The sequence below is a fragment of the Mastigoproctus giganteus genome, chromosome 9 (genome assembly GCF_048544385.1).
Source record: "Mastigoproctus giganteus isolate SK-2022 chromosome 9, ASM4854438v1, whole genome shotgun sequence".
NCBI lineage: Eukaryota > Metazoa > Arthropoda > Arachnida > Uropygi > Thelyphonidae > Mastigoproctus > Mastigoproctus giganteus.
In genome coordinates this window covers 55,229,307-55,255,070 of record NC_143583.1, presented here as the reverse complement: position 1 = coordinate 55,255,070, position 25,764 = coordinate 55,229,307, and the positions used below count along the sequence as shown (strand labels likewise).

The window sequence follows — 25,764 nt, the reverse complement described above, 5'->3', positions numbered from 1 at the left end:
TGGCAGCCTGTCAACTACACTGTTCAGAAAACTATGTCAGATTGTACATTTTGTCCACAGGTCTTTTTCTTTTGCCATTGTTTTGAGTGTAGTATTACCTGGTTGGTATATTATTCTATGATTATTGATTCCCATATGCAATACCCTGATTTCTGTCATTAACAACCCTGGCAATCTTAATATAACCCCAGGGGCTCACATCTGGTGAGTATGGGCTTGGCACACCCAGGGTCCTGAGCTGGATGTCATCATTTTTCTCCTCCTTGGTGATTCCCTTCTACTTCTCTCTCTCTTTCTTAGGGTAACTTAGAAATTAGAAATTTTTTTTTTTTTGGCTGATGCAGCAAAAGCCTCAGGCTTCCTTGCACCATATGGCTAATAATAATTATAGTGCTGTTTCTTAGCTTGAGATTATATCACTGTTTCTTAGCTTGAGATTATAGCGCTGTTTCTTAGCTTGAGATTATTGTGCTGTTTCTTAGCTTGAGATTATTGTGCAGTTTCTTAGCTTGAGATTATAGCACTGTTTCTTAGCTTGAGATTATAGCACTGTTTCTTAGCTTGAGATTATAGCACTGTTTCTTAGCTTGAGATTATAGCACTGTTTCTTAGCTTGAGATTATAGCACTGTTTCTTAGCTTGAGATTATAGCACTGTTTCTTAGCTTGAGATTATAGCTCTGTTTCTTAGCTTGAGATTATAGCTCTGTTTCTTAGCTTGAGATTATAGCTCTGTTTCTTAGCTTGAGATTATAGCGCTGTTTCTTAGCTTGAGATTATAGCGCTGTTTCTTAGCTTGAGATTATAGCGCTGTTTCTTAGCTTGAGATTATAGCGCTGTTTCTTAGCTTGAGATTATAGCGCTGTTTCTTAGCTTGAGTTATAGCGCTGTTTCTTAGCTTGAGATTATAGTGCTGTTTCTTAGCTTGAGATTATAGTGCTGTTTCTTAGCTTGAGATTATAGTGCTGTTTCTTAGCTTGAGAGCGCTGTTTCTTAGCTTGAGATTATAGCACTGTTTCTTAGCTTGAGATTATTGCACTGTTTCCTAGCTTGAGATTATAGTGCTGTTTCTTTTTTAATTATATGTAACATCACATCATCAAAATTAAAGTAGTGGCTGTTTTTATTACATTTTTAATATTTGGATGCTATTTAATGGTCAATTTTATTTTAGAATCAAATAAAATTCAAGAGGTTTTTTTTATTTATTTATTTTTTATTCTAGCTTTCTGGTAGCTGATAAATTGAGACGTTTATCATATTGTACCAGAGAGGAACGAAAAAAACTTATTGCTGAAAGTTTTGCTAAAGTTCTACAAATGGATGAAGCATTAAATGTAAGTTCAGAAATTTGGAAAAACTATTTTTTGCATTTCTGAAAATTTCTGCTAATAAATGCTTACTCAAGTAAGAGAGACTTTATTGTCTTCATTCGAGAAGTGATGTATCTTAAACCTGTAATGCAGAGAATGGCAAGATTAGGCATCCTCTGATCACGACTTTTAACCCAGCGCCACTGTCCACAAGAGCATCCACTGATAGATTAAATTATCTGCTTCAAAAGTTTGTTCAAAAGCTGTTGCTTCAAAAGTCTTTTATTAATTTTGCATTTTTATTTTAATGATTAAAAAGAATGAGTTCTTTTTTTTTTTTTTTGGTAGTCGTTGGCGCATAGGCTTCTGTGGCCATAATGCACCTCCCAAGGTTTTTTGCAGTACTTTGATCCAAGCTCGAGGCGGGAATCAAACCCGCGACCTTTGGGTTGCCAGGCAGACACTTTACCCATCCGGCTAGCCCGGTCGGCTTATGAGTTCTGTGAATAGGGAAAAATGTGACATTTTTATATATATTGTTGTTGTTGTTATTTGGTTTTTAGGAGCATTAGCAACTAAGGCCATATTGCTCCAGTGCAGTGGTCATTCCCTGACCTTTCCGCATGCTTCGTATTTGGTGGTGACGGGCTCGAACCTCGGTCTAATCAAGAAGTGTGTGCTACGCACTGCTGCTCCTTCCCACTTTATATATATATATATTATGTTTTTTAATTATTATTTTATTTAAGCCTATTTGATTATTGCTTCTTTATCACTTGCTACGTTAATGCTATTGTCATATGGCAATTAGACATTATACATGCTTGATATATTACTGGTTAATTGATTAAATTGCTTCAGTTTGGTCGATTTTTCTTTTACTGTTATTTATCTACTATCTATTACTGTTATTTCTTTTACTGTTATTTATCCACTATCTATTACTGTTATTTATCTACTATTTATCTACTATCTACTGTATGGGTATTTACCTGTATCGGGAACAGGAGATCCAGTTAGCCTGTGCAGTCTAACTTCTTCCTGGGGGTCTGTACATGTAATGGAAAATAATAATAATAATAATGATAATAATAAATGAAGTTAATATTTTGTATTTCAAACAAACATCAAATAAACAAAAAATAAATCAATGTTAACTAACATTCTTTTACCTGGTCATCTACCCTTTTTGATGTTCATCAAAAATCAACCGAACATCTGCCCATATAGAATAATTGAAAACACCACAAAACAGTTATAAACCATCAGTAGCCAAAAACCAAATTAAAAAACAGGATAAAAACTACCTAAATTGAGGCCCGGATTTATTGCGCTCAGAAGAGGCTCGTCCTCTGACCGCACTGTAATCCGGCATCCTATACTAACCCACCCTTTCGATATAATAATTTTTAAAAATTAGAAATGCCCGTATGGAAATATAGCAAAATACAAAAAACTAAACAGCATAAGGAGACACAAGGTAAACATTCACTTAGTAAGAGGCTGTATATATGTAAATAGCTATCCCCTAGGACAATATGGGCTGTTATGCCTTAGAAAAGCTATACTGGCCCAGTCTAAGGGATAGCAATAACAATGGAAAATCATGTAAATACAAATTCATGAAAAAATGCAAATGGACAACATCCTTAAATCATAAAAACATCCTTTTCTTCAAAACCTCATCATCAATAATAATCACCACGTAATTTTCTAACATATACAAAAAACATATCATTTCAACGCGGAAGAATTTCCCCAACCTCAGCCCCCCCCACCCCCAACAATACGTAAAAATCAACCCTCTCATGACTTGCAAATATACCGCCCTACAGCAATATCGATATCACGTCATAACAAACAATAGGCACATCTGCACACTAAAAACCGATCGGTCAATGAAACAAACAGAGAATGGGACTAACCCCCTTTTTCCAACAGACCACCACAGGACAACTGACTGTAAGTAAAAACCTCCTCACTTATCCAGATACTCACCCATTGGGCTTTGTATCACCTATACCAGTTTGCTGATTCCGATTCTAAGATTAAAAATATTTCTAAAATTATAATTATATTATCTAAAATCAATATAAATAAAGTTTACCAAAATTAATTAATCAAAGATTATCTAAAATCAATTTATTAAAGATTATCTAAAATCAATTTATTAAAGATTATCTAAAATCAATTAATTAAAGTTATCCAAAATTAAGTGATTATGTACAAAAGTATCACTAAAAAGGCAAAACTGATAAAGGGATAACAGAAACGGGTAGGTATGAAACATTCCTTTAATCTGGCTATCGACCTACTCAAAGCCCCCAACGAAGTAGCGGGTAGATGACCAGGTAAAAGAATGTTAGTTAACATTGATTTATTTGTTGTTTATTTGATGTTTGTTTGAAATACAAAATATTAACTTCATTTATTATTATCATTATTATTATTTACCATTACATGTACAGACCCCCAAGAAGAAGTTAGACTGCACAGGCTAACTGGTTCTCCTGTTCCCGATACACCTAAATACCCATATAGATAGTAGATAAATAACAGTAAAAGAAAAATCAACCAAACCGAACAATTTAATCAATTAACCAGTAATACAGCAAAATTTATTCAATTAACCAATATATATATATATATATATATATATATATATATATATATTTATAATTTTTTGATAATTTATCTCATAATCAACTGATTAGACCAAATAAATGTGTTGTATAAGTATTTATTATCATTAGTACAATTGAATTAGTATAAAAGTAATGAATTGTAAATATAATCATGTGCATTTCTATGGTTCCGAGTTAATACATATGGACATATAAACAGACATTGTAAGATGTTGCCACAAAGAAATGTATGGCCCATTGTTAACTATTGCACTAATATATTGACATATTGACTGTAACAATAACAGTTATATTTAAATCGTAATTTTTTCTAATTCTTCTTATTATTTCTCTGGGCTACAAATTCTGAATTTGTACACTGTTACATATACATATTATCAAAGATTTTTTTTTACAAACCGCTTATTGATCATACTGAACACAGTGATTCATGTTTATTGTTTGTGATTGTAATTTCAAATTATTATGACAATTTTTGCTCTTTTACAGCTAAAAACCTGATTGGGGCAAAATGTCAAAATTCTCTGTTTTGAAAAGCAATACATTAGCATTAGTAGAGGCACACGATGCAAGAAAGCAAGCTTACGTAGCATCAGCCAAAAAAAAGCTCCCATTTCACCCCTACATTCATTCCAAATATCTGTCCAGCTTAGCCTTAAATTTATTTACGCTATCAACTTCTACAACAAAAGATGGAAGTCTGTTCCACCAATCAACTACCCGCTGGCTAAAGGCAAACTTCCACACATCTATCCTACAACTGTCTTTCCTCAATTTGAATTTATGCCCTCTCAGATGATTACTTTGAGCAAGAGAAAGAATCCCATCAGCACTGATCATTCTCAAACCATTTAAAGCTTTATACACCTCAATCAGATCACCTCACAGGTAAAGGTGCCTCTGTAGCCAGGTGGGCAGGAGTGTGTAGCACACGCTTCTTGATTAGACCAGGGTTCGAGCCCATGACCACCAAATACGGATGATGCGGAAAGGTCACGGAATGACCACCACATATCCCTGGAGCAATATGGCCTTACTTGCTAATGCTCCTAAAAACCAAAATAACCAACCTAACCTCGCAGGTTCTTAGTCTCCAAACACTGTAATCTGCAAAACTTAAGCCTTTCTTCATAAGAGCAACCCTTTCTTCCATTCATTAATCTTGTTGCCCTTCTCTGTACTCATTCCAACAGCTCCACATTCTTCTTAAAATGAGGTCTCCAGACCTCTATATGCAGTACTGAAGATGTGGTCTGACCATTGTCTTTTACAAGGGGATAATCACCTCCTTATCCCTGCTAGAAAAATTCCTGTATATATCATTGACAAGACAGCATGAGCTACTCTTCCAGACCATCTGCACTGCTCAGAAAACTTCATATCTGACTGCACAATTACCCCCAGGTCCATTCCATTCTCTACCACTGTCAGTATAGTACCACAGAATTGATGCGTTACTCTGGGGTTACTGCTTCCCATATATAGTACTTTACATTTGGCAATGTTAAACTTCATTTACCACCTCTCAGCCCATCTGCTCAACTTTTCTAGATCCTGTTGCAGCAGCATACTGTCATTAGTGTCATTAACAACTCTGCCAGCCTTCATATCATCTGCAAACTTGGACATTAAGCCTGATATACCATCATCAATATCATTTATAAATACAGAAAACAACAATGGACCCAACACTGAACCCTGAGGGATCCCACTAATAACATTAGTCCATGAAGAGCAGTGTTCATTGATTACAACTCTGTCTTTTCCCACTCAACCATCCCTTTATCCTTAGCACAAATTTGCCTCCAATGCCACACTTCTCCAATTTGTGCAGCAGTCTTCCTTGTGCAACAGTATCAAAAGCCTTTCTAAGATCCACATATATGATATCAAAGTTATTTCCTGCATCCAGTTGTTTTGAGACCACATCATAGCATCCAATCAGATTGGTCAGACAAGACTTCCCCTTAACAAACCCATGCTGTGTCCGAGCTATAACTGAAATCTTGTCTAGATGATCCTGCAGTGCTTCTTTAACCAGTGCCTCCATTAACTTCCCTGGAACAGAAGTTAAACTAACAGGTCTATAATTACTTGTGTTGCCCCTTGATCCTCCTTTGTGAATTTGGGTCACATTTACACATCTCCAGTCCATGGGTAGCTCTCATAATTATGGCTAAGGGTTTGCTTACTTCCTTTGCTGCCTCCTTTAATATAACTGGATAGATCCCATCCACCCCAGGGGCCTTTCTTGTGTTTATCTTCAACAATTTCTCCTCCATTTTCCTCTCAGGTATTACAAAATCATCTAGCTCTCTGCTAGTTTACCTCTGGTATTCCCCTCCCTTATTAACTCCTCATGTGTGAATGTTGATGCAAAATACTCATTTAGTTTGCTAGCCACCTGAGGAGGATCATCAACAGTTGAACCATCGATATCCAGTGGACCATTCTGGTTCATCCCCTTCCTTCTAGAGTTTACTTAGGTAAAGAACTCTTTGCTGCTTTTCTTTGTCCAGTGGACAATAATAATATATATAATACGACATCATTCTGTAATATATAATAAGTAGCAAGGACACTGGCCTTTGAGAATATTTTTCATTGGATCATTTTTTGGGAGCTGCTAAGTGGAATTTTCTTTATTGCTAAGAGTTATGGCACCTCCGTAGCCAGGTGGGAAGGAGCAGCAGTGCGTAGCACACACGCTTCTTGATTAGACCGGGGTTCGAGCCCGTCACCACCAAATACAGAGGATGCGGAAAAGTCAGGGAATGACCACTGCATATCCCGGAGCAATATGGCCTTAGTTGCTAATGCTCCTAAAAACCAAATAACAAACAGCTAAGAGTTATTGTTAAGTTTTGTTTAAAATTAGTAATGTGGTTATTATTTGTGTTTAGCTGATTGAGTTGATGAATTTGTTTTTTTCTTGGCCTTTGATTTTGCTTAAAAAAAATCCAAAATCTACTTCTGCCGTCATTGCATTGTATCAATATGATCATTCAAATTATGTAGCCATTGTTACAGTATTGATATATGAATAATATATGCTCTATATGGAATGTAAATAATATCAGAATTGTTTTTATTAGGTCCATCCATAAACTATAAATTTATTGCAGTACAAGGTTGATTTTATAATGTATTTGTATCACAAATTATCCATAAAATAATTTAAAAAAGTGTAGTTTGTACTGTTTATCAAATATAAGTGGAAATGGTGTAGCATTATTATTTTGATATCTCTTGGTTTGTTTCATGTGTTGCTTTAAATTAAATTTGGACTAAAATCATGCCTCAGACTAGAACAGCAAAGCAAAGGGTCCAAGGTAGTGAAAATGCAGAAGAATTGCCAAGGGCAGCTCTACAAATCAAGATTATATTGTGTGTGTTATTTGTTCTCTTCTTGTGAAGCTACCTTTTATCAAGTCATGATAGCCAGAGGGGATGTCTTTGTGTGTGTGTTCATTGCAAAGAGCATGAAGAGCAAACCCCTAGCCATAATTATGAGAGCTTCTTTGGACTCGGGGGAGGTACCCATGGACTGGAGATGTGCAAATGTAACCCCAATTCACAAAGGAGGATCAAAGGCTGACACAAGTAATTATAGACCTGTTAGTTTAACTTCGGTTCCAGGAAAATTAATGGAGGCACTGTTTAAAGAAGCACTGCAGGATCATCTGGACAGGAATTCAGTTATAGCTCAGACACAGCATGGTTTTGTTAAGGGCAGGTCTTGTCTGACCAATTTGATTGGATACTATGATGTAGTCACAAAAGAACTGGATGCAGGGAATAACTTTGATATTATATATTTGGATCTTAGAAAGGCTTTTGATACTGTTGCGCATGGAAGACTGCTGCACAAATTGGAGAAGTGTGGCATTGGAGGCAAATTGCTGCTATGGATAAAGGGATGGTTGAGTGGCAGAAGACAGAGAGTGGTAATCAATGGACACTGCTCAACGTGGACTAATGTTATTAGTGGAGTTCCTCAGGGTTCAGTGTTGGGTCCATTGTTGTTTTCTGTATTTATAAATGATATTGATGATGGTGTATCAGGCTTAATGTCCAAGTTTGCAGACGATACCAAGGTTGGCAGGGTTGTTAAGGACACTACTGATACTATGCTGCTGCAACAGGATCTGGAAAGGTTGAGCAGATGGGCTGAGAGGTGGCAAATGAAGTTTAACATTGACAAATGTAAAGTACTACATATGGGACACAGTAACCCCAGATCAACGTATCAACTCTGTGGTACTACGCTGACAGTGGTAGAGAATGAAAAGGACCTGGGGGTAATTGTGCAGGCAGATATGAAGTTCTCTGATCAGTGCAGACGAGCTGCAAGAGTAGCTCATGGTGTCTTGTCAATGATATACAGGAATTTTTCTAGCAGGGACAGGGATGTGATTATTCCCTTGTATAAGGCATTGGTCAGGCCACACCTTGAGTACTGTATACAGGTCTGGAGGCCTCATTTCAAGAAGGATGTAGAGCTGCTGGAACGAGTACAGAGAAGGGCAACAACAAGATTTGGAACAAAGGGTTGCTCTTACGAAGAAAGGCTTAAGTTTTGCAAATTACAGAGCCTGGAGACTAGGCATCGGCGAGGTGATCTGATAGAGGTGTATAAGGCTTTGAATGGCTTGAGCATGCTCAATGCCGATGGGATTCTTCCTCCTGCTCAGAATAATCACCTGAGAGGGCATAAATTCAAATTGAGGAAGGACGGATGTCGGATAGATGTGCGGAAATTTGCCTTTAGCCAGCGGGCAGTTGGTTTGTGGAATAGACTCCCATCGCTTGTTGTTGAAGTTGATAGCCTAAACAAATTTAAGGCTCAGCTGGACAGGTATTTCGAACGAACGGAGGGGTGAAATGGGAGTAGTGGTTGTTTTTTATTTTTTTTTTTTTTTTGGCTGATGCTGAATAAGCTTGCTTTCTTGCATCATATGCCTCTACTAATGCTAATGCTAATATTCCAATTCACATTTTCTAATTCCTTTTCCAGCTCTAATATCCTGTCTTCACCGATGAGTGATCGTACGTTATAACAGGCCAAGTTCAATTTCCGCGCATGGCAGCCTGGTCGTACCCAGAGATTCTTAGCACCCTCTGCTTCCACTCTGATCCTCTCACTGCCGTAAGAGGAAGAGTGAAAGCTGCTGGGGACTGAGGGCCATTTGTATTGTTGTGCTCTCATTGCTGGAGGGTTTGGTCTTTTCCTCTTCACGCTGACCAGGCGTCTTGAAGAGAACCACTCTACACGTTCGTTGCCACCTAAGTGACGTAACAGGGCTTACCATCAAGAAGGTGTGCACGAGTGGATTTTAGGGAGGCAGGCCAACCGGACTTCTCCTAAATCTTCTGTAATAGAGAGATATTGGATCCATCAGTGTTTTAGGCTGAGTGTCTGATAACACACAGGATACCTGTGTGTTTCTGCTGTATGCCTCTTTATTAGATATTTCCATGAGCATTGTTTTTCTGAATTAGCATCTGTAATTCTATTTATTTCTTCTAAAGTAGTCCAGTGTGTACCTCAACATTTGTTCAAAGTTCAGCTTTACACTATCCGAGCTAACTTTTCCTTGTTATCCTCCCTTCTACTGCTGTCCTTTGTAATATCTTTCCTTTATATGTAATTTATGAAAATTGCAATCTGTAGGAATTCAAGAAAAGAAAATTAGTTTCCTTTCTGCTAATGGAAGACTTCGATTTAATTTTTACGTACATTACCTCACAATTTTTTTTATCTGATATAAAGTTTATTTTATATGTAATTTTGACATCTTTAACAATGATTACAAGCTAAAAATTTTTTAACAAAAATTAATTTTTTTAATAAGTGTCATAATAGTAATTTTTCTATTTTATCCCATAACACTCTTTTTTTTTTTTTTTTTTTTTTTTTTTTCAGCCAATTCATTATGAAGAACACAACTGGATGACAGAGCAGTATTCTGGAGGATGTATATTCACATGTATTCCTGGTACTCTTACAAGATATGGAAGGTGAGGCTGTAGCCTAGAGCACAAGGCTATAACCTAGTTTTATTATTTTTTTTCCAGAATAAAAAAAAATATTCCATGCATATATTTGCTTGAATGTATTTATAGTTATTATTATTATACTATCTTGTAATTACTATTATTATTGTACTATCTTGTAATTACTGTTATTGTTATACTATCTTAAAATTTCAAGTTATTATTTAATACAGGCAGTTTTCGCTTTACGAGTTCCCAGGTTTATGAGTTTTTTTCCCAAATATCAACAAAATCGAAAATATGAACATTAATTGCAAAAAATGAATGATAAACATTCATAAATCCCGCATTCCAAACCACGTGCATAGCTATACAAGCAGTGTACCCCACTTTACGATATTAATCAGTTCCAGAGACACCATCATATTGTTAAAATGCCATAATGTGAATCCAATAACATTGTTTTTCAGTAATTCATTTCAAGATCTCGGTAGTTGAAATTTTCTCTGTATAACTAAGCTGTTTATCTCTCTAAAATGTAATTTTTAAGGTCAAGAGCATGACCTTAAGGCCATATAAAAGGTAATGAGCATGATTTGTAAATTGTATTAGTTAAGAATTCAAATCATTAAAATGCACTACACTTTCATTGTTATCATATGTTCCGTTATAAGAATCAATTTTAAATGCCTTTGTGATATTTTTCTAAAGCACATTTCTGGAGGTCACGACCATAAAAAAATAAAAACAATTTGCACTTTCCAGTTTATTGGGCTTTCTGTTACTTATTGCAAGCAATTATAAACCTGTAGTAAACTCAATCTTCTTGCATTTGCAAAATTACCAATAGCTGGAATTGTGTGGTTTTTTTACGTTATTATGGTGAAATGTGTTTCTCCTTTACCGAAATCTTTAATTGTATAAAAAACATAAATAAATTTTCAGAATCTTCTCTTCATTCCTTTTTTTTAAGCTTCGTAAACTTGTTACTCCACGTGAATCGTGTTAGTTGCAATTTGTGTGTGCCGTTAAAAAATGCTTATGCATGCAATGATAAAATTTATAATTAAAAGAGATTATCTTGGAAAGATAATCCCTTTTAATTATAAATTTACAAACGCCTCTTAAAACATTTCTGAAGAAGATGACTCCTTGTGTAAAAAACCAACGAGCGCTGAGCCAATAATGAGTGGTCAACGAGTGTGCATTTAGTCGATGATGATGAAGAATAAACATTCTTTGACATTTGTAAGTCATAAATAAGTTCTCTATTATAATTTGCTTGATTTTACAGGCTATGTTTTCATTTCTTTGGATAAATCAATCATTGTTTAAATATAAACTAATTAGCTAACTAATTTCATTGTTGAGAACTTAACCCTTATTTTTAACCTTTTGTCTATGGGAAATAAATTCCTGCTTTACAAGCGTGCGCTAGGAACGAATTAACTCGTAAAGTCGAGAACTACCTGTATATTAGAAATGAAGATTAGATGTGAGGATGGAAGAAGAAAACATATGATAATGGCTATAAGGAAAATAAATAAAATGGATGAGATGTGTGCTGGGGAGAAGGAGAATTGGAATGTTTGGAGGGAGGGAGGGAGAGAGGGAGGGGGAGAGATAGAGATAGAGATAAATACTAAGACCTAACTGCTTACTTACAACAGTTTAAAAACAGCTGGTTAGACATGTAGGGCAAGATAGTTCTCAGTTTATTGAATTTATTGTATGGCATCTACTGTATTAAACTTGAAATTTAATATAATTGATTTTTTTCCCCTTTTGAATGAGTTGTAAATGAGCAGTAGTTGTAATGCCTATTCATTTATCAGTAGCATTCTAGGATTAAAGAAACGGCAATTCTGCTAACAGCCAAATATTCATGATCACTAGCCAGTTTTGAATTTACCGAAACTGTTAATACTTCAATTTTTTTTTCTCTGAACAGAGAACTTCGCAAGCCTATAGGGAGAATGTACTTTGCTGGTACTGAAACTGCCACTCGCTGGTCTGGCTACATGGAGGGAGCAGTTGAAGCTGGTGAAAGAGCAGCTAGGGAAATTTTGTATGATATGGGAAGAATTACTAAAGACCAAATATGGCAAGAGGAGCCACCGGCACCTGTAAGTTATTCCTCAGTTTTATTTTTACAGATAATTTTTTTACATTGTTTAATGTGCATAGACACTAGTGTTCACTTTATTAGTTGTGCCTGTCTTCTAATATCTTATTAGATCCCCTAGTACAGCAGTTCCCAACCTTTTTTGACTTGCAAACCCCTTTCAACGTATTTTTATTGTGAACTACTAAACCTATATTCTCTGAAATCATATGACACTTCTGAATTTTTGTTATGAAATATTTCCAGTACTATGTTTTTTTAAGCAATAATGCTTATAAAAAATTTTTATAAGTACCTATACATAACTAATGTTTTTAAGAATGAAAAACTATTTAGTATGGAAAACATTTATTTAACGTGATGTACTGTAATATAGTATAATAAACTAATTACAAGGAATTGTGGGAGATGTTACTTTTGTTGCAATTCTTTAATTTTATTTTACTTTATTCTCTTTGTTTATTATTAGTTATAATTTTTATAACCCTTTTTATCACAGCTGAATGGTGCGATACATATTGGCATGTTTGCACCAAATCCCCCCGCTAACATCCCGTCGTGCACGTAAGGGCACGTGACCAAACCATAACTAAATATTAATTTTGAACCAAACCACATAAATTAATATTAAACTATTTTGTAGTTTACAAAAATATACCTATGAAAACCTAAGCAGATGCCATTACAGAATTTTTAGTGAAAATCCCCTGGAACACTCTTGTGAACCCTGGGAGTTTGTGAACCACTGCCCTAGCAGTTCATCTCAGCATAGATTCCACTAACTTCTAATTCTTGTAGAGTGAATTGCAAGTGGTTCCCTATGTGAAACTCACTGTTAGCCATATGTACTCTGTGGGATTGAGGTCTGTTGTTTCTGGGGATATTGAAAGCAGCCTCCATTGCATTCCTTGAACCAGTTCAGCAAGACTTAAGCACAGTAGTGTAATGTATTATTTTGCTGGACGTTTACTCCACTTCTCAGGTAGAGAGTGAACACAGTGAGGTGCACTTAGTCTGCAACAATGTTTAAATATGATCTAGTGTTTAGACTTTGGTCCATGGGTCCATCATACATGACCACAACACTCACCAGGGTGTAGTGTTGTGGTCATGTATGATGGGGCTATGGTTTTCAATGTTTTTGTTGCCATAGTAGTTGAACAATATAGTTGGACTTCGATTTGTCAGATAAATAGATCCTTTTTTTTTCTAGTCCGCTAGTGTACAATTCTAATACTCCATAACTCATCGTAGGCATTTTTTCATGTTCGTTTAGGCAGAGGTGCTATGTAATGAGATTATTACTGCTGTAACTTAGTGCAGTTTCCAATGCATTGTTTCCTGATTGAACTGGGCGAGTATTTCTCTTAGGGTGGCATGTCTGTTGGCTTATACTGCCCTCTCCAAATACCAACTATTGGTTTTTAGCCACATTTCATGCATCATTTGTTTGCTTTTTTTCCTCATCTCCCATTCCTTCTAATCCTTATGCATATTCCACCACTTCTGCTATCATACATTAACTGGTACTAAGGATTCAAATCAAAGCTTCGTGTATTGTGAGACCTGTTGAATGAAGACAAGGCATTATGAAAAAAAAACCCACAGAGGGCATCTGGTTATTTACCATGACAAAATTACTATATTAAATCCAGTCTAAATAAAAACCAACAAATAGCAATAAACCATTTCATAAATAGAAGATACAAATTGGCATATCTGTAAATATTTAAATATTATTATTTTATTCAAATGCACATTTCAATCACAAGGGTTGACCGGAAGGGTTCCGGTCAACCATTCCCTATCTCTTCCATCATGCACTATGATTGATGACTTTTGAGGTTATGATGAACATCCTGGTGAGATCCAATATTCCTTATGTTTCGAGGGTACAGCTCTAAAACGGTGTTCACAGGCCAGCCACTAGTTAGTACACCGGACCGAACCTATTGGTAACTCTAGGAGGTTTCCGGATCAGCTAGTGTATAATCTTGCTACCTCTACTCTGCCAGATAGTGAATGGAGGGAGCCAGAGTAGTGTGTATGCAGGGAGCATTGTCAAAGCCATGTTATATCAAGGATCTGGGTATATTCTTACAGTGTGTATGCCATATCCAAAAATTTCATTACGTCATACAGCATGTCCCACTCACTTTTTCTTACTATTGAATACACCATGAATTGTCAAACTAATAGAGCAAGCTTATCTGCAAAAAGACCTAAACCTCAAAAGCACTGTCTAATTCATTTCACAAATATACATGGTCTCAATTCTAATCTCAACGATGTCCATTTCCACTTGTAGTCTTCCAAACCCCATGTATTTTTTCTGACAGAATCTCAGTTATCAAGTTGATTCACCTACTACTCATCTCAGATGCCCAAATTATATGCTGTATGATTCCTTTCGCCTCAAAGGTGGTACTTGTGCATATGTCCATTCTGATATTCCCTGTCAGAGACATGGCAATTTGGAATCTCCTCTCTTTGATCTTCTCTGGCTTAAAATCTCTCTACCTCATTGTGTGAAATTCATCTGTTGTTTCTACTGTTCTCCCAACTCCACTAATCACTTGGAGCTCTTTGACTTCCTCTCTTTGCAACTTGACATTCTCCAGTCCAACTTTACAAACAGTGAGGTAATTTTCCTTGGTGATTTTAATGTTCACAACTCCAGCTGGCTTCCGTTTTCTAGTCAAACCGACCCAGCTGGTCGAGATGCTGAGGCTTTTGCAATTACTAATGACCTCGCACAGATTGTTCATTTACCTACAAGAATACTGGACAATCCTAACCATACAGCCAACATGCTTGATCTTTTTCTCACAAACAACCCTTCTAAGTACACGGTCGAAGTTAGAGGTCCTTTAGGCACTTCAGATCATAACGTTATGATTGTCTCTTCCCCAGTGGAGCCTTTATCTCATGGCTATTCCCAACCTCGTGTTGTTTGGCATTACAAGAATGCAAAATGGGATGACCCGCAAGATTTCTTTTCCCTGGTCACATTATTATTTCAAAACTTCTGATGTCAACATTTGCTCAGTTCGTCAGTGAAATCATTGTTGCAGGAATGGAATCTTTTATCCCACACTCCACTTTAAAATCTCGTCCTTTATCTAAACCTTGGTTTTCCAATAATTGTGCTAAGGCTGTTCAAGAGAAGAATGTTGCATATCATAATTGGCTTGTTTCTAATTCTTCAGTTTCATTTTCTGCCTACACGAAAGCTCGCAACAATTGTAAAGCAGTTATTAATCAGTCCAAACTAGAGTTTGAACAGACTAGGAGTAGAAAACTTGCTTCTTGCCCAAATGGTAGCCCAGCATTCTGGTCTCTTGCCAAAGCTATTGGCCACAACTTTTCCCATCTTTGCTCCCACCTCTGTCCAAACCAGATGGTTCTGTTGTCACTTCAGCCAAGGATAAAGCTGACCTGCTATCATCCCATTTTTCTTCCAACTCATGCATTAATTATCTTGGTAAAACACCTCCCACCATTCCCAACACGCTACATTCAATGCCTCCTGTGGTCTTCCGTCAAAAGGATATCAGAAGGATTTTGATGAACCTTGATCCTAAGAAAGCTCCAGGTCCTGATGGTATTTCTCCACTTGTTCCAAAACCTGTGCTCCTGAACTTACTCCTATTCTTTGCCGCCTTTTTTCACTTTCTTATTCCAAAGGTGTTTTTCCTTCTGCTTGGAAATTTGCCCATATCCAGCCAGTTCCTAAAAAGGGTGACAAATCCCGCCCATCCAATTATCGTCCCATTGCAATTACTTCTACTCTTTCTAAAGTAATGGAGAAATCAATTAACCGCCAACTCTTAAACTACCTAGACTCTTCCGTCTGATCAATGATCGCCAGTATGGATTCCATCAGTCTCGATCCACTGGTAATGTTCTGGCTTATGTTACCCATTTATGGACTAATTAAATGGAAAGGTTCGGTGAAACACAAGTAGTTGCTCTTAACATTTCAAAGGCTTTCAATCTTGTTTGTCATAAAGGTCTTCTAAACAAGCTTCCATCTAATGGTCTGCCAACTGTTTTTAGTAATTGGTTATACAGTTTTCTCTCTGATTGCTTACTGAGGGTGATGATAGATGGCTTTGTCTTCTAACTTCCCCACTAATGCTGGTTTCCACAAAGGTTCAGTTATATCCCCCACTCTTTTCCTCTTGTATATTAACGACCGTCTTCCATTGACCGGGAATCCTATCCATAATTTTTGCCGATGACAGCACATTATATTCTACTTTCCATTTTGAGAAACCTTGCCCTGCTCAATCAGCTTCAACTTCTCGAAAATCTGCTACCAGTTCCTTAAATGCCGATCTTCAGGTAATTCTCCAGTGGGGCAAAGACAACTTAGTTGATTTCAACTCTTCTAAAACTCAGTCTTGTCTTATATCTCACAAAAAGGATTCTTCTGCTCCTATGCTTATCTTTGGTGACACTCCGATTTCTAAGCAAAATGATATATCTCTTTTGGGGATTACTCTGACTTCTAATCTCTCTTGGCACAAGCACATTACAACTATTGTTTCTTCTGCATCTAAAAAAGCCTGGCTTTCTCTTTCGCTCTTGGCGTTACTTTTCTTCCAAACAACTGCTCACTCTGTATAAATCGCAAATCCACCCTGCCATGGAATATTGTTCCCACATCTGAGGTGGTGCTCCAAAAACCTCTCTCAGGCTTCTGGATTCCATTCAGAAGAGGGTGGCACTTCTGTAGCCAACTGGGCAGGAGCAGCAGTGCGTAGCACACGCTTCTTGATTTAGACCGGGTTTTTGCAGATGCGGAAAGGCCCAGTCTTTCCGCATCCACCAAATATGGAGGATGCGGAAAGGTCAGGGAATGACCACCGCTTATCCGTGGACCAATATGGCCTTAGTTGCTAATGCTCCAAATAACAAACTAAGCCTCTCAGAAGAGGGCAGTTAGGTTAATTAATGATTCATCTCTAGCAGTGTCTCTCCACTCGCTGTCTCATAGACGTACTGTTTTTGCTGCATGCCTTTTCTACAGATACTTCCATGGGCACTGTTCTTCTGAATTGGCTTCTTTAATTCCCGCTCTCTCTTTCAAAACAGTCCGAACAGGCGCAGCCCCCAGCCAACATCCATTTACTGTGCAACTTCAAACTCACAGAACCAACTTTACATCTTCCTCATTTATTCATTCAACTGCAATTTTCTGGAACAACGTTCCTTCATACGTATTTCCTGAAAATTACAGGCTACAGAATTTCAAGTCCAATGTCAACAAATATCTTCTCAACCTCCAACCCAAGCACAGTACCTAAGTACTATAGGTTCTAATACCTCTAGTGTTTGGGGTTTACATAAAAAAAAAAAAAAAAATCTCATTAGTTTCGTTATTCTTCTGAAAAGTGGCAGAAGAGCACTGAGGTAGGTAGCAAGTGCTCCGTGAGAACTTGCTATCTACCTCAGTGCTGTTTTATGTGTTGTTTCCATCAGAAGTCCTGTACATGGGACACTTGTTCTGATTACAAGCCTTCGGGGACATAAATTCAAATTAAGAAAGGACAGATGTAGAATAGATGTGCGGAAATTTGCCTTTAGCCAGCGGGTGGTTAATCGCTGGAACAAACTTCCATCTGTCATTGTGGAAGTTGATAAGTTAAATAAATTTAAGAAGGAACTGGACAGGCATTTGGAGGGCATGGTGTGTTTTTTTTTTTTTTTTTTTGGCTGATGCTGCATAAGCTCATACACTTGCTTTCTTGCGTCACATGCCACTGCTGCTACTACTACATCAAGAACAGGCAGTTCCTGTTTTACGAGTTCCTTGGTTTGAGTTCTTTTTTCAAGTATCAACAAAATCGAAAATATGAACGTTAATTGCAATAAATAAATGCTAAACATTTATTTATTGCAATTAGCAGCTGAAACTCCTGTTTGTTCCTTTAGCATTAGCATTAGTAGAGGCATTTGATGCAAGAAAGCAAGCTTATGCAGCATCAGCCAAAAAAAAAAAAAAAAAACCCCACTTCCACTTCACCCCTCTGTTCGTTCAAAATACCTGTCCAGCTGAGCCTTAAACTTATTTAGGCTATCAACCTCCACGACAAGGGATGGAAGTCTGTTCCACCAACCAACCACTCGCTGGCTAAAGGCAAATTTCCGCACGTCTATCCTACATCTGTCTTTCCTCAATTTCAATTTATGCCCTCTCAGGTGATTATTCTGAGCTAGAGGAAGAATCCCATCAGCATTGAGCATGCTCAAACCATTCAAGGTTTTATACACCTCTATCAGATCACCTCGCTGGTGCCTAGTCTCCAGACACTGTAATTTGCAAAACTTAAGCCTTTGTTTGTAAGAGCACCCCTTTGTTCCATTCACTAATCTTGTTGCCCTTCTCTGTACTCGTTCCAGCAGCTCTACATCCTTCTTGAAATGAGGTCTCCAGACCTGTATCTGTATACAGTACTCTAGGTGTGGCCTGACCATTGCCTTATACAAGGGAATAATCACCTCCTTATCCCTGCTGGAAAAATTCCTGTATATCATTGACAATACTCCATGAGTTACACTTGCAGCCTGTCTGCACTGCTCAGAGAACTTCATATCTGCCTGCACAACCACCCCCAAGTCCCTTTCATTCTCTACCACTGTCAGTGTAGTACCACAGAGTTGATACGTTGCTCTGGGGTTGCTGTTTCCCATATGTAGTACTTTACATTTGTCAATGTTAAACCTCATTTGCACCTCTCAGCCCATCTGCTCAACCTTTCGAGATCCTGTTGCAGTAGCATAGTGTCGGTAGTGTCCTTGACAACACTGCCAACCTTCGTATCATCTGCAAACTTGGACATTAAGCTTGATATACCATCATCAACATCATTTATAAATACAGAAAACAATAATGGACCCAATACTGAACTCTGAGGGACTCCACTAATAACATTAGTCCACGATGATCAGTGTCCATTGATTACCACTCTCTGTCTTCTCCCCCTCAACCACCCCTTTATCCATAGCAGCAATTTGCCTCCAATGTCACACTGCTCCAATTTGTGCAGCAGTCTTCCATGTGCAACAGTATCAAAAGCCTTTCTAAGATCCAAGTATATAATATCAGAGCTTTTTCCCTGCATCCAGTTCTTTTGTAATTGCATCATAGTATCCAATCAAATTGGTCAGGCAAGACTTCCCCTTAACAAAACCATGCTGTTTCCGAGCTATAACTGAAGTCTTGTCTAAATGATCCTGCAGTGCTTCTTTAACCAGTGCCTCCATTAATTTTCCTGGAACAGAAGTTAAGCTCATAGGTCTATAATTACTTGTGTCAGCCTTTGATCCTCCTTTGTGAATTGGAGTCACATTTGCACATTTCCAGTCTATGGGTACCTCCCCTGAGTCCAAGGAAGCTCTCATAATTATGGCTAAGGGTTTGCTTACTTCCTTTGCTGCCTCCTTTAATATAACTGGATAGATCCCATCCACCCCGGGTACCTTTCTTGAGTTTATCTTCAACAATTTCTCCTCCGCTTTACTCCCAGTTATTTCAAGATTCTGTAGCTTACTGCTAGAGTTGAATACACCTCTGGCATTCCCCTCGCTGAATAACTCCTCATGTGTGAATGTCGATGCAAATATTCATTTAGTTTGTTAGCTACCTGAGCAGGATCATCAACAGTACCCATCAATATCAAGTGGACCAATCTAATTCATCCTCTTCCTTCTAGAGTTTACATAAGTAAAGAACTCTTTGCTGTTTTACTTTGCATCCCTTGCCATGGATTTCTCGTAATCTGCCTTTGACTGCCTAACCTCCTTTGTAATTTGGTTGCATATCAACTTGTATCTATCATAGGCTTCTGTTTCATGTGTTAATTTGTAAGTATCCCATGCATTTTTCTTCTCTGCCATATGCCTCATTAGTTCATCTGACATCCATTTTGGCCTAAACCTTGAACAATATTTCTTAGTTGGTATGTAAAGCCTAGTAGCTTCCAAGATAAGTTCTTTGAATGCTTCCCATTTTGAATTTGCTGTTGGTAACATCATCAGTTGGTCCCACTGTATAGAATTTAAATATTGTCTCAGTCCATCGTAGTCGCCTTTACGGAAGCAATAACCGTTCCCTTTATCCCTAATGGTAGTTACCTCTTTGAGTAAATCTCACTTCAGCACACTGTGATCACTGCTACCTAGTGGTTCTTTTATCTGCAGATTCTTAATGCATGAAGATTCATTGCTGATAATCAAATCAAGAGTATTACTCCCTCTAGTTGCCTCCCGAACATGCTGATGTAGAAAACAATCATCCAATAAATCCACAAAAGCCCCGCTAGTGTGTGAGTGACCAGCCCCCAAATTCCAGTCAATTTCTGGGAAATTAAAATCCCCCATTATAAGACTCTCTGATTTACTGGCCCACTCTATTTCCCTGTACAGTTTCTTATTATACTCATCAGAGTCATTAGGCCTATAGCACACTCCTACTCTCAATTTTGATCTCCCAGTGCTTATGTCACACCAAACTGACTCAACACTGCACTGTCCTGCGATGTCGACTGGCTTCACTTCCTTGGTTTTTATTTGTTTCTTAACTAATAGCATAACCCCTCCCCCTTCCTATCCTGTCTATCCTTTCTGTAGACGTTGTACTCCCCAAATTCCAGTTCTGCATTCCTTATATCTGTGTGACCACCACGTCTCTGATATCCCAACAATATCTGCCTTTGATGTTTTGAGCAATACCTCAAATTCATCAAATTTGTTTACTAAACTCCTAGCATTGGTGTACATGCAAGTATACCTGCACCTTTTCTATTCTTAGCTACCCTAACACAAACCGTGTGTTTACTTGTACCACAATGGCTCCCAGCAGTCTCTGAAATATCATGCATCTTGTTTTTCAGGCTTCTGCTCATTCTAATAGAAGCAGTGCAAGAATCTCTTTCACCTCTGCCAGTGGCTACTGTCAATCTATTGGTCTTTGTGTCCCCCCAAGCTAGCAGTTTTCCGACCCACCTAACACTGCCTCGATAGCATCAGCAAATATTCTTGCACCCTTTCTATTTAAGTGTATCCCATCCCTGTAGAAGCAATCTCTCCTGTTAACAAGTACAGTCCAGGCTGAAAAAAATTCTACCCCTTGAGCCTTGCACAATCTTTCCAGGGCCGAATTGATCGACAAGGCTCTCATCATATACTCCCTCCTATCGTGTCTGGGCAGAATTGCAGACACTTTCAAATTCAACCCTAATTCTCGGCATTTGTTCAACAGTGACCTGTACTTGTTAAGTATTTCTGCCGGTAAATCCTTCACTCTCAAAGGGCTCGATGAAGCATTTTAACACATAGAAAAAGCAATTGAGATTTTTGAGTCTCAAGATTGAAGTTTCGAGTGCACTAAATTGCAATAAATAAATGCTAAACAGTTATAAATCCTTAATTTCAAATCACACATGTAGCTATACAATACAGTATTACTATGTGTGTGTTTGTCCAGGCAGACGAGAGTATATCATTAACTCACATAACATAAAACTGTTACCATGCTGACATTACAAAGAGTGGTTGTATTGCTCTTCATTTTTGCTGTGTTGTCTTATTTCAAATTTATCTGGCTTATTAAGGGGGATAAATTTGAAGGGTGTTTGGAATAAACTCTTCCTCAGTTTATTGATAATTTTGAAGGATTTCAAAAACCAGCAGAGATCGTACAAAATTAAACAACAGGAGCTGTCGTTAATATTGCTAACCAATTGCAGCTTGAGGTTTCTACAACTAATGCCACTGATCTGCTTCAAGCACACAATTGAGAGCACACAAATGAAGACCTCTTTGAAATGGCAAAACGTGAAGAAGCTGAGGAAGAAGATTTAGCAGCTGAAACTCCTGTTTGTTCCTTCACTCTCAAAGGGCTCGATGAAGCATTTTAACACATAGAAAAAGCAATCGAGATTTTTGAGTCACAAGATTGAAGTTTCGAGTGCACTAGAAAAGTTGCTACAGTTTAAAAAATGCTAATACATGCTATCATAAAATTTATAAAGAAGAGAGAAGACTGTCTTGGAAACAGACGACTCCTTGTGCTTCCAACAAACTCACGATAAGTGCCGAACCAGCAATGAGTGATGAGCCATCAAGTGTGCATTTAGTCTGATGATGAAGAATAAATATTCTTTAACATTTGTATGACATTAATTTATTATTATAATTTGTTTGATTTTAAAGGCTATATTTTCATTTCTTTGGAAAAAAAAAATCATTGTTTATGCATAAACTATTATTTATTGACCTTTATTTAACATTACTATGGTCAAATTTCATTGATGTGAATGTAACCCCTGTTTTTAACATTACGCCAATGGGAAATAAATTCCCACTTTACGAGTTTTCTCTTTATGAGTGTGCACTAGGAACGAATTAACTCAAAGTCAGGAACTACCTGTATTATTTTTACTGGTGAAATAGTTGTTTATTTTCAATAATATCTAACCCATCTGCTACAAATATATGAAACGTGAATAGTGTGCTGATGAATGGAGTTGAATTTATGCCTAGACAAATTGGACAGTTGTCCAGGACTTGTAATTTGGCAGGACTAACAATCAATTCCATTATTTTTTGAAAATAAAAAATTACCAATATTTATTTATTTTTATATTTAATATTTGAAAATATTAAATATTTTTACTTAAGTAAAATTGTTTTTTGTGCATCATTTGGGACTTGTTTTCTGAACTTCTATAGTGGCGGTATATGGATATTTTGTCTAGAACTTGCAAATTTATAAATGTATCCTTGCTTTCAATAATTCAAAAACTAGAGATAGAGTGGTTAGTAAGGAGAAGAGAGACATAATAAGAAAACTTATGAAAGCATATATTAGTTTGTCGACATTAAGGCTCAGAAACGAGGCTTTCCTTATTAGTCTACATTTTTACATGAGCATCAGCAATGTGCAGAAACAAGGATTCAAAGTTGTTTAAATTCTTGTACAAAGACTTTTTTTATGGTTAACTTTGTTGGCTGTTCTAAAGCTGTTAATTGGCAAAAGCCTTTTCATCTTTGCTCCAAATGGTGAAACATTTCCCACACAGAAGCTGTATATTAATAAAATATTGTCAAACAGGGAAATACTTTTTTTTATAAGTTTTAATATGTTTAATTATTTTAATATTAAAATGTTTTGACTTGATCAAAAGTTCAGGGTTTGCTTGTGTGATTCACAGCTGCATCACAACTAAAATAATAGGTAATTACAATAAATATGACAATAAAAAGTATGCAGTTTTTTAATTATTTGTCTACTGAGTAATACTGAATGGTGAATTTTATACGAAATGTACAATTTTTTTTGAGCATGCCTGCTCAAAGTTTAAAAGTACAACACTTTATACACATTTGGATTGAAATTGCAGGATAGACAATGAATGGATCCCAAAATAATGATGGGATGGACTAAATGTCTTATTCTATTAGAAGATATCCCAAAATAGACCTGGTTTGGCAATAAAATTGATATTCCTGTTGTTCAGAGATGGCATTAGGGTAACTTTCAGTTTATCAATGGAAAAATATAGCAAAAAGTCAAGTTATGAAATCCAAAGGATTTTACTAATAAATAAGTGAAAGGAGAGGAAAAACTGTAATCAGTAGTAACTCACTTGAACATCTCAAAGGCAGAGCCATAGTACATGTATTTCTAGTCTTCTGCTAGTTAGATTACTTTCAGATAGCTGATCTGGGTTATCCAGGAGATTGTAGAGTTTCTTTATCACTCTGCATTGGAGTATCAATGGGGTGTTACTTGGGCATGTGAAGAATTCCACTGGTTGTTGAGAATGTGTGGGATGCTTGTTACCCAATGAGCATTCCACACATGCTTAACTATGTTAAGGTTGGGAGAGTAGGACAGCCACCCTGTCTTGACTCTGCTCGTTGGGTATGTTATTTGTGGGTGGTTGGTTGGTGGAACAGACTTCCATCCCTTGTCGTGGAAGTTGATAGCCTAAATAAGTTCAAGGCTCAGCTGGACAGGTATTTCGAACGAACAGAGGGGTGAAGTGGAAGTGGTTATTTTTTATTTATATATTTATTTATTTTTATTTTTTTTTTGGCTGATGCTGCATAAGCTTGCTTTCTTGCATCAAATGCCTCTACTAATGATAATGCTAATGTTATCAAAGAGCCATACCTTACATGGTATGGCTCTTTTATAACATGAAAATTTCCCTCTCTCTCATTTCTGTCAATGTAATGAAAAGACTATCTGATTTCATCTCTATAAGATAATGAAAAGACTACTGATCTCATCTCTATAACTTAGTCCCTCAGATCAATAGCAGTTCGCATGGCCAATGTTGATGTCTCCTTAAACTAAGTCAGTCAAGTTGTGCATTCCAAATTTGTGTTGAACAAGGGCTAGTTGAGAATCAGGTTACAAGCTGAACAGAGTTGTCTGCGAAAAAATTGTTGGTCAGCATTTAAAGCCAAATAATGATCATATCTTGGTAGACTGTTTTTGCTGTTCTAGTCTTTTGATTTTAGAATGTCCTGGTATGTTTGACCATCCTCCAGTCTATCAATGGTTCTCTCATCTGCTGATGAAGATAAATCATATTAGGGCAGGAAGCATCATTTGGAAAAATCAAGATACAAAATCAGGCACATGGTTTATTTCATATATCATATAAAGATTTAAAAACTTAGTTCAAAACTAAATTATTTTCATTCATAATTTTTTTTTTTTTTTTTTTTTTTTTTTTAGGATGTTCCTGCATTTCCATTTAAGACAACATTCTGGGAACATAATCTGCCATCTGTATCTGGCTTCATAAAATGTTTGGGCTGTACAAGTTTTCTTGGCACTGTTCTTACCTGTATAATAATTTATCGGAGGGATCTTGAATGGATCCAATCATTTTGTCCCAAATTAAGGTGAAAACTGATTTAACTTTAAGGGAAACTATAAGAAATCAATTAAGTTGCTGTTAGGTGGCAAGGGATCTGTGCTTCAGAATTTTAATTTGTTGTGTTTATTTAGCTATGTTATAATACACTTCTATTGCAATTGTTATAATGTAATATACACTACAAATTCAAATATACTATGGAAAGTCAGAAAAATGACACTGATCAGTAGATGTTGAACCACATCAATCAAGCAAATATCGAAATTATTCTGTTATGGTGAATATTTCAACATTGGGAAGAAGAATAATTGAAGAATTTCAAATCAGAAGAGTAGAGAGATAGATGTAAAGGCTTTCTAGTTGGTAAGATATGTGGGTAAATTAGACTTTGGACATTTTAGGTAAAAATAAGAATACAATAAATTATTTTGAGTAGCTCTTGTAAGAAGACAGTGTATCAATTTCAAGGTTTATTCTACAAGTACCTGAAGAACAGTTTCTTAAAAACCTCAGAATTACTGAAAACATGAAAAAAAAAAAAAAAAAAAAAAAAAAGACAAGGAAAGACTTTGAAACAAGAAAATTATGCCCTCTTTATTTAGTTTGTTCATTTACATATGTAATTTTACACATTTTTTTTTTTTTTTTTTTTTTTTTAACTTCTGGATCTTGAATTTTAATTTAATTTACTTTAATTTCTTTTCTTTGTATGAGTAACAAGTGGTTATTATCAGTATAGTGAACCGGTTTAATTTTTGTCACTCTCACATAATATTCACA

The 25,764-nt window shown here is 36.6% G+C and overlaps 1 protein-coding gene across 1 annotated transcript in view; it reads left to right on the top strand.

Moving 5' to 3' along the window:
• The window catches only part of LOC150080254 (amine oxidase [flavin-containing]-like), a 173,354-nt gene extending 147,922 nt beyond the window's left edge, over window positions 1-25,432 (top strand). The window contains exons 11-14 of the mRNA XM_090381580.1: window positions 1,225-1,336; window positions 9,884-9,978; window positions 11,906-12,080; window positions 24,840-25,432. Of these exons, the coding sequence (XP_090237706.1) occupies window positions 1,225-1,336; window positions 9,884-9,978; window positions 11,906-12,080; window positions 24,840-25,013 (556 nt within the window). The 3' untranslated portion in view covers window positions 25,014-25,432. The remainder of the gene's footprint in view (window positions 1-1,224; window positions 1,337-9,883; window positions 9,979-11,905; window positions 12,081-24,839) is intronic.
• The last annotated feature ends 332 nt before the right edge of the window (window positions 25,433-25,764 follow it).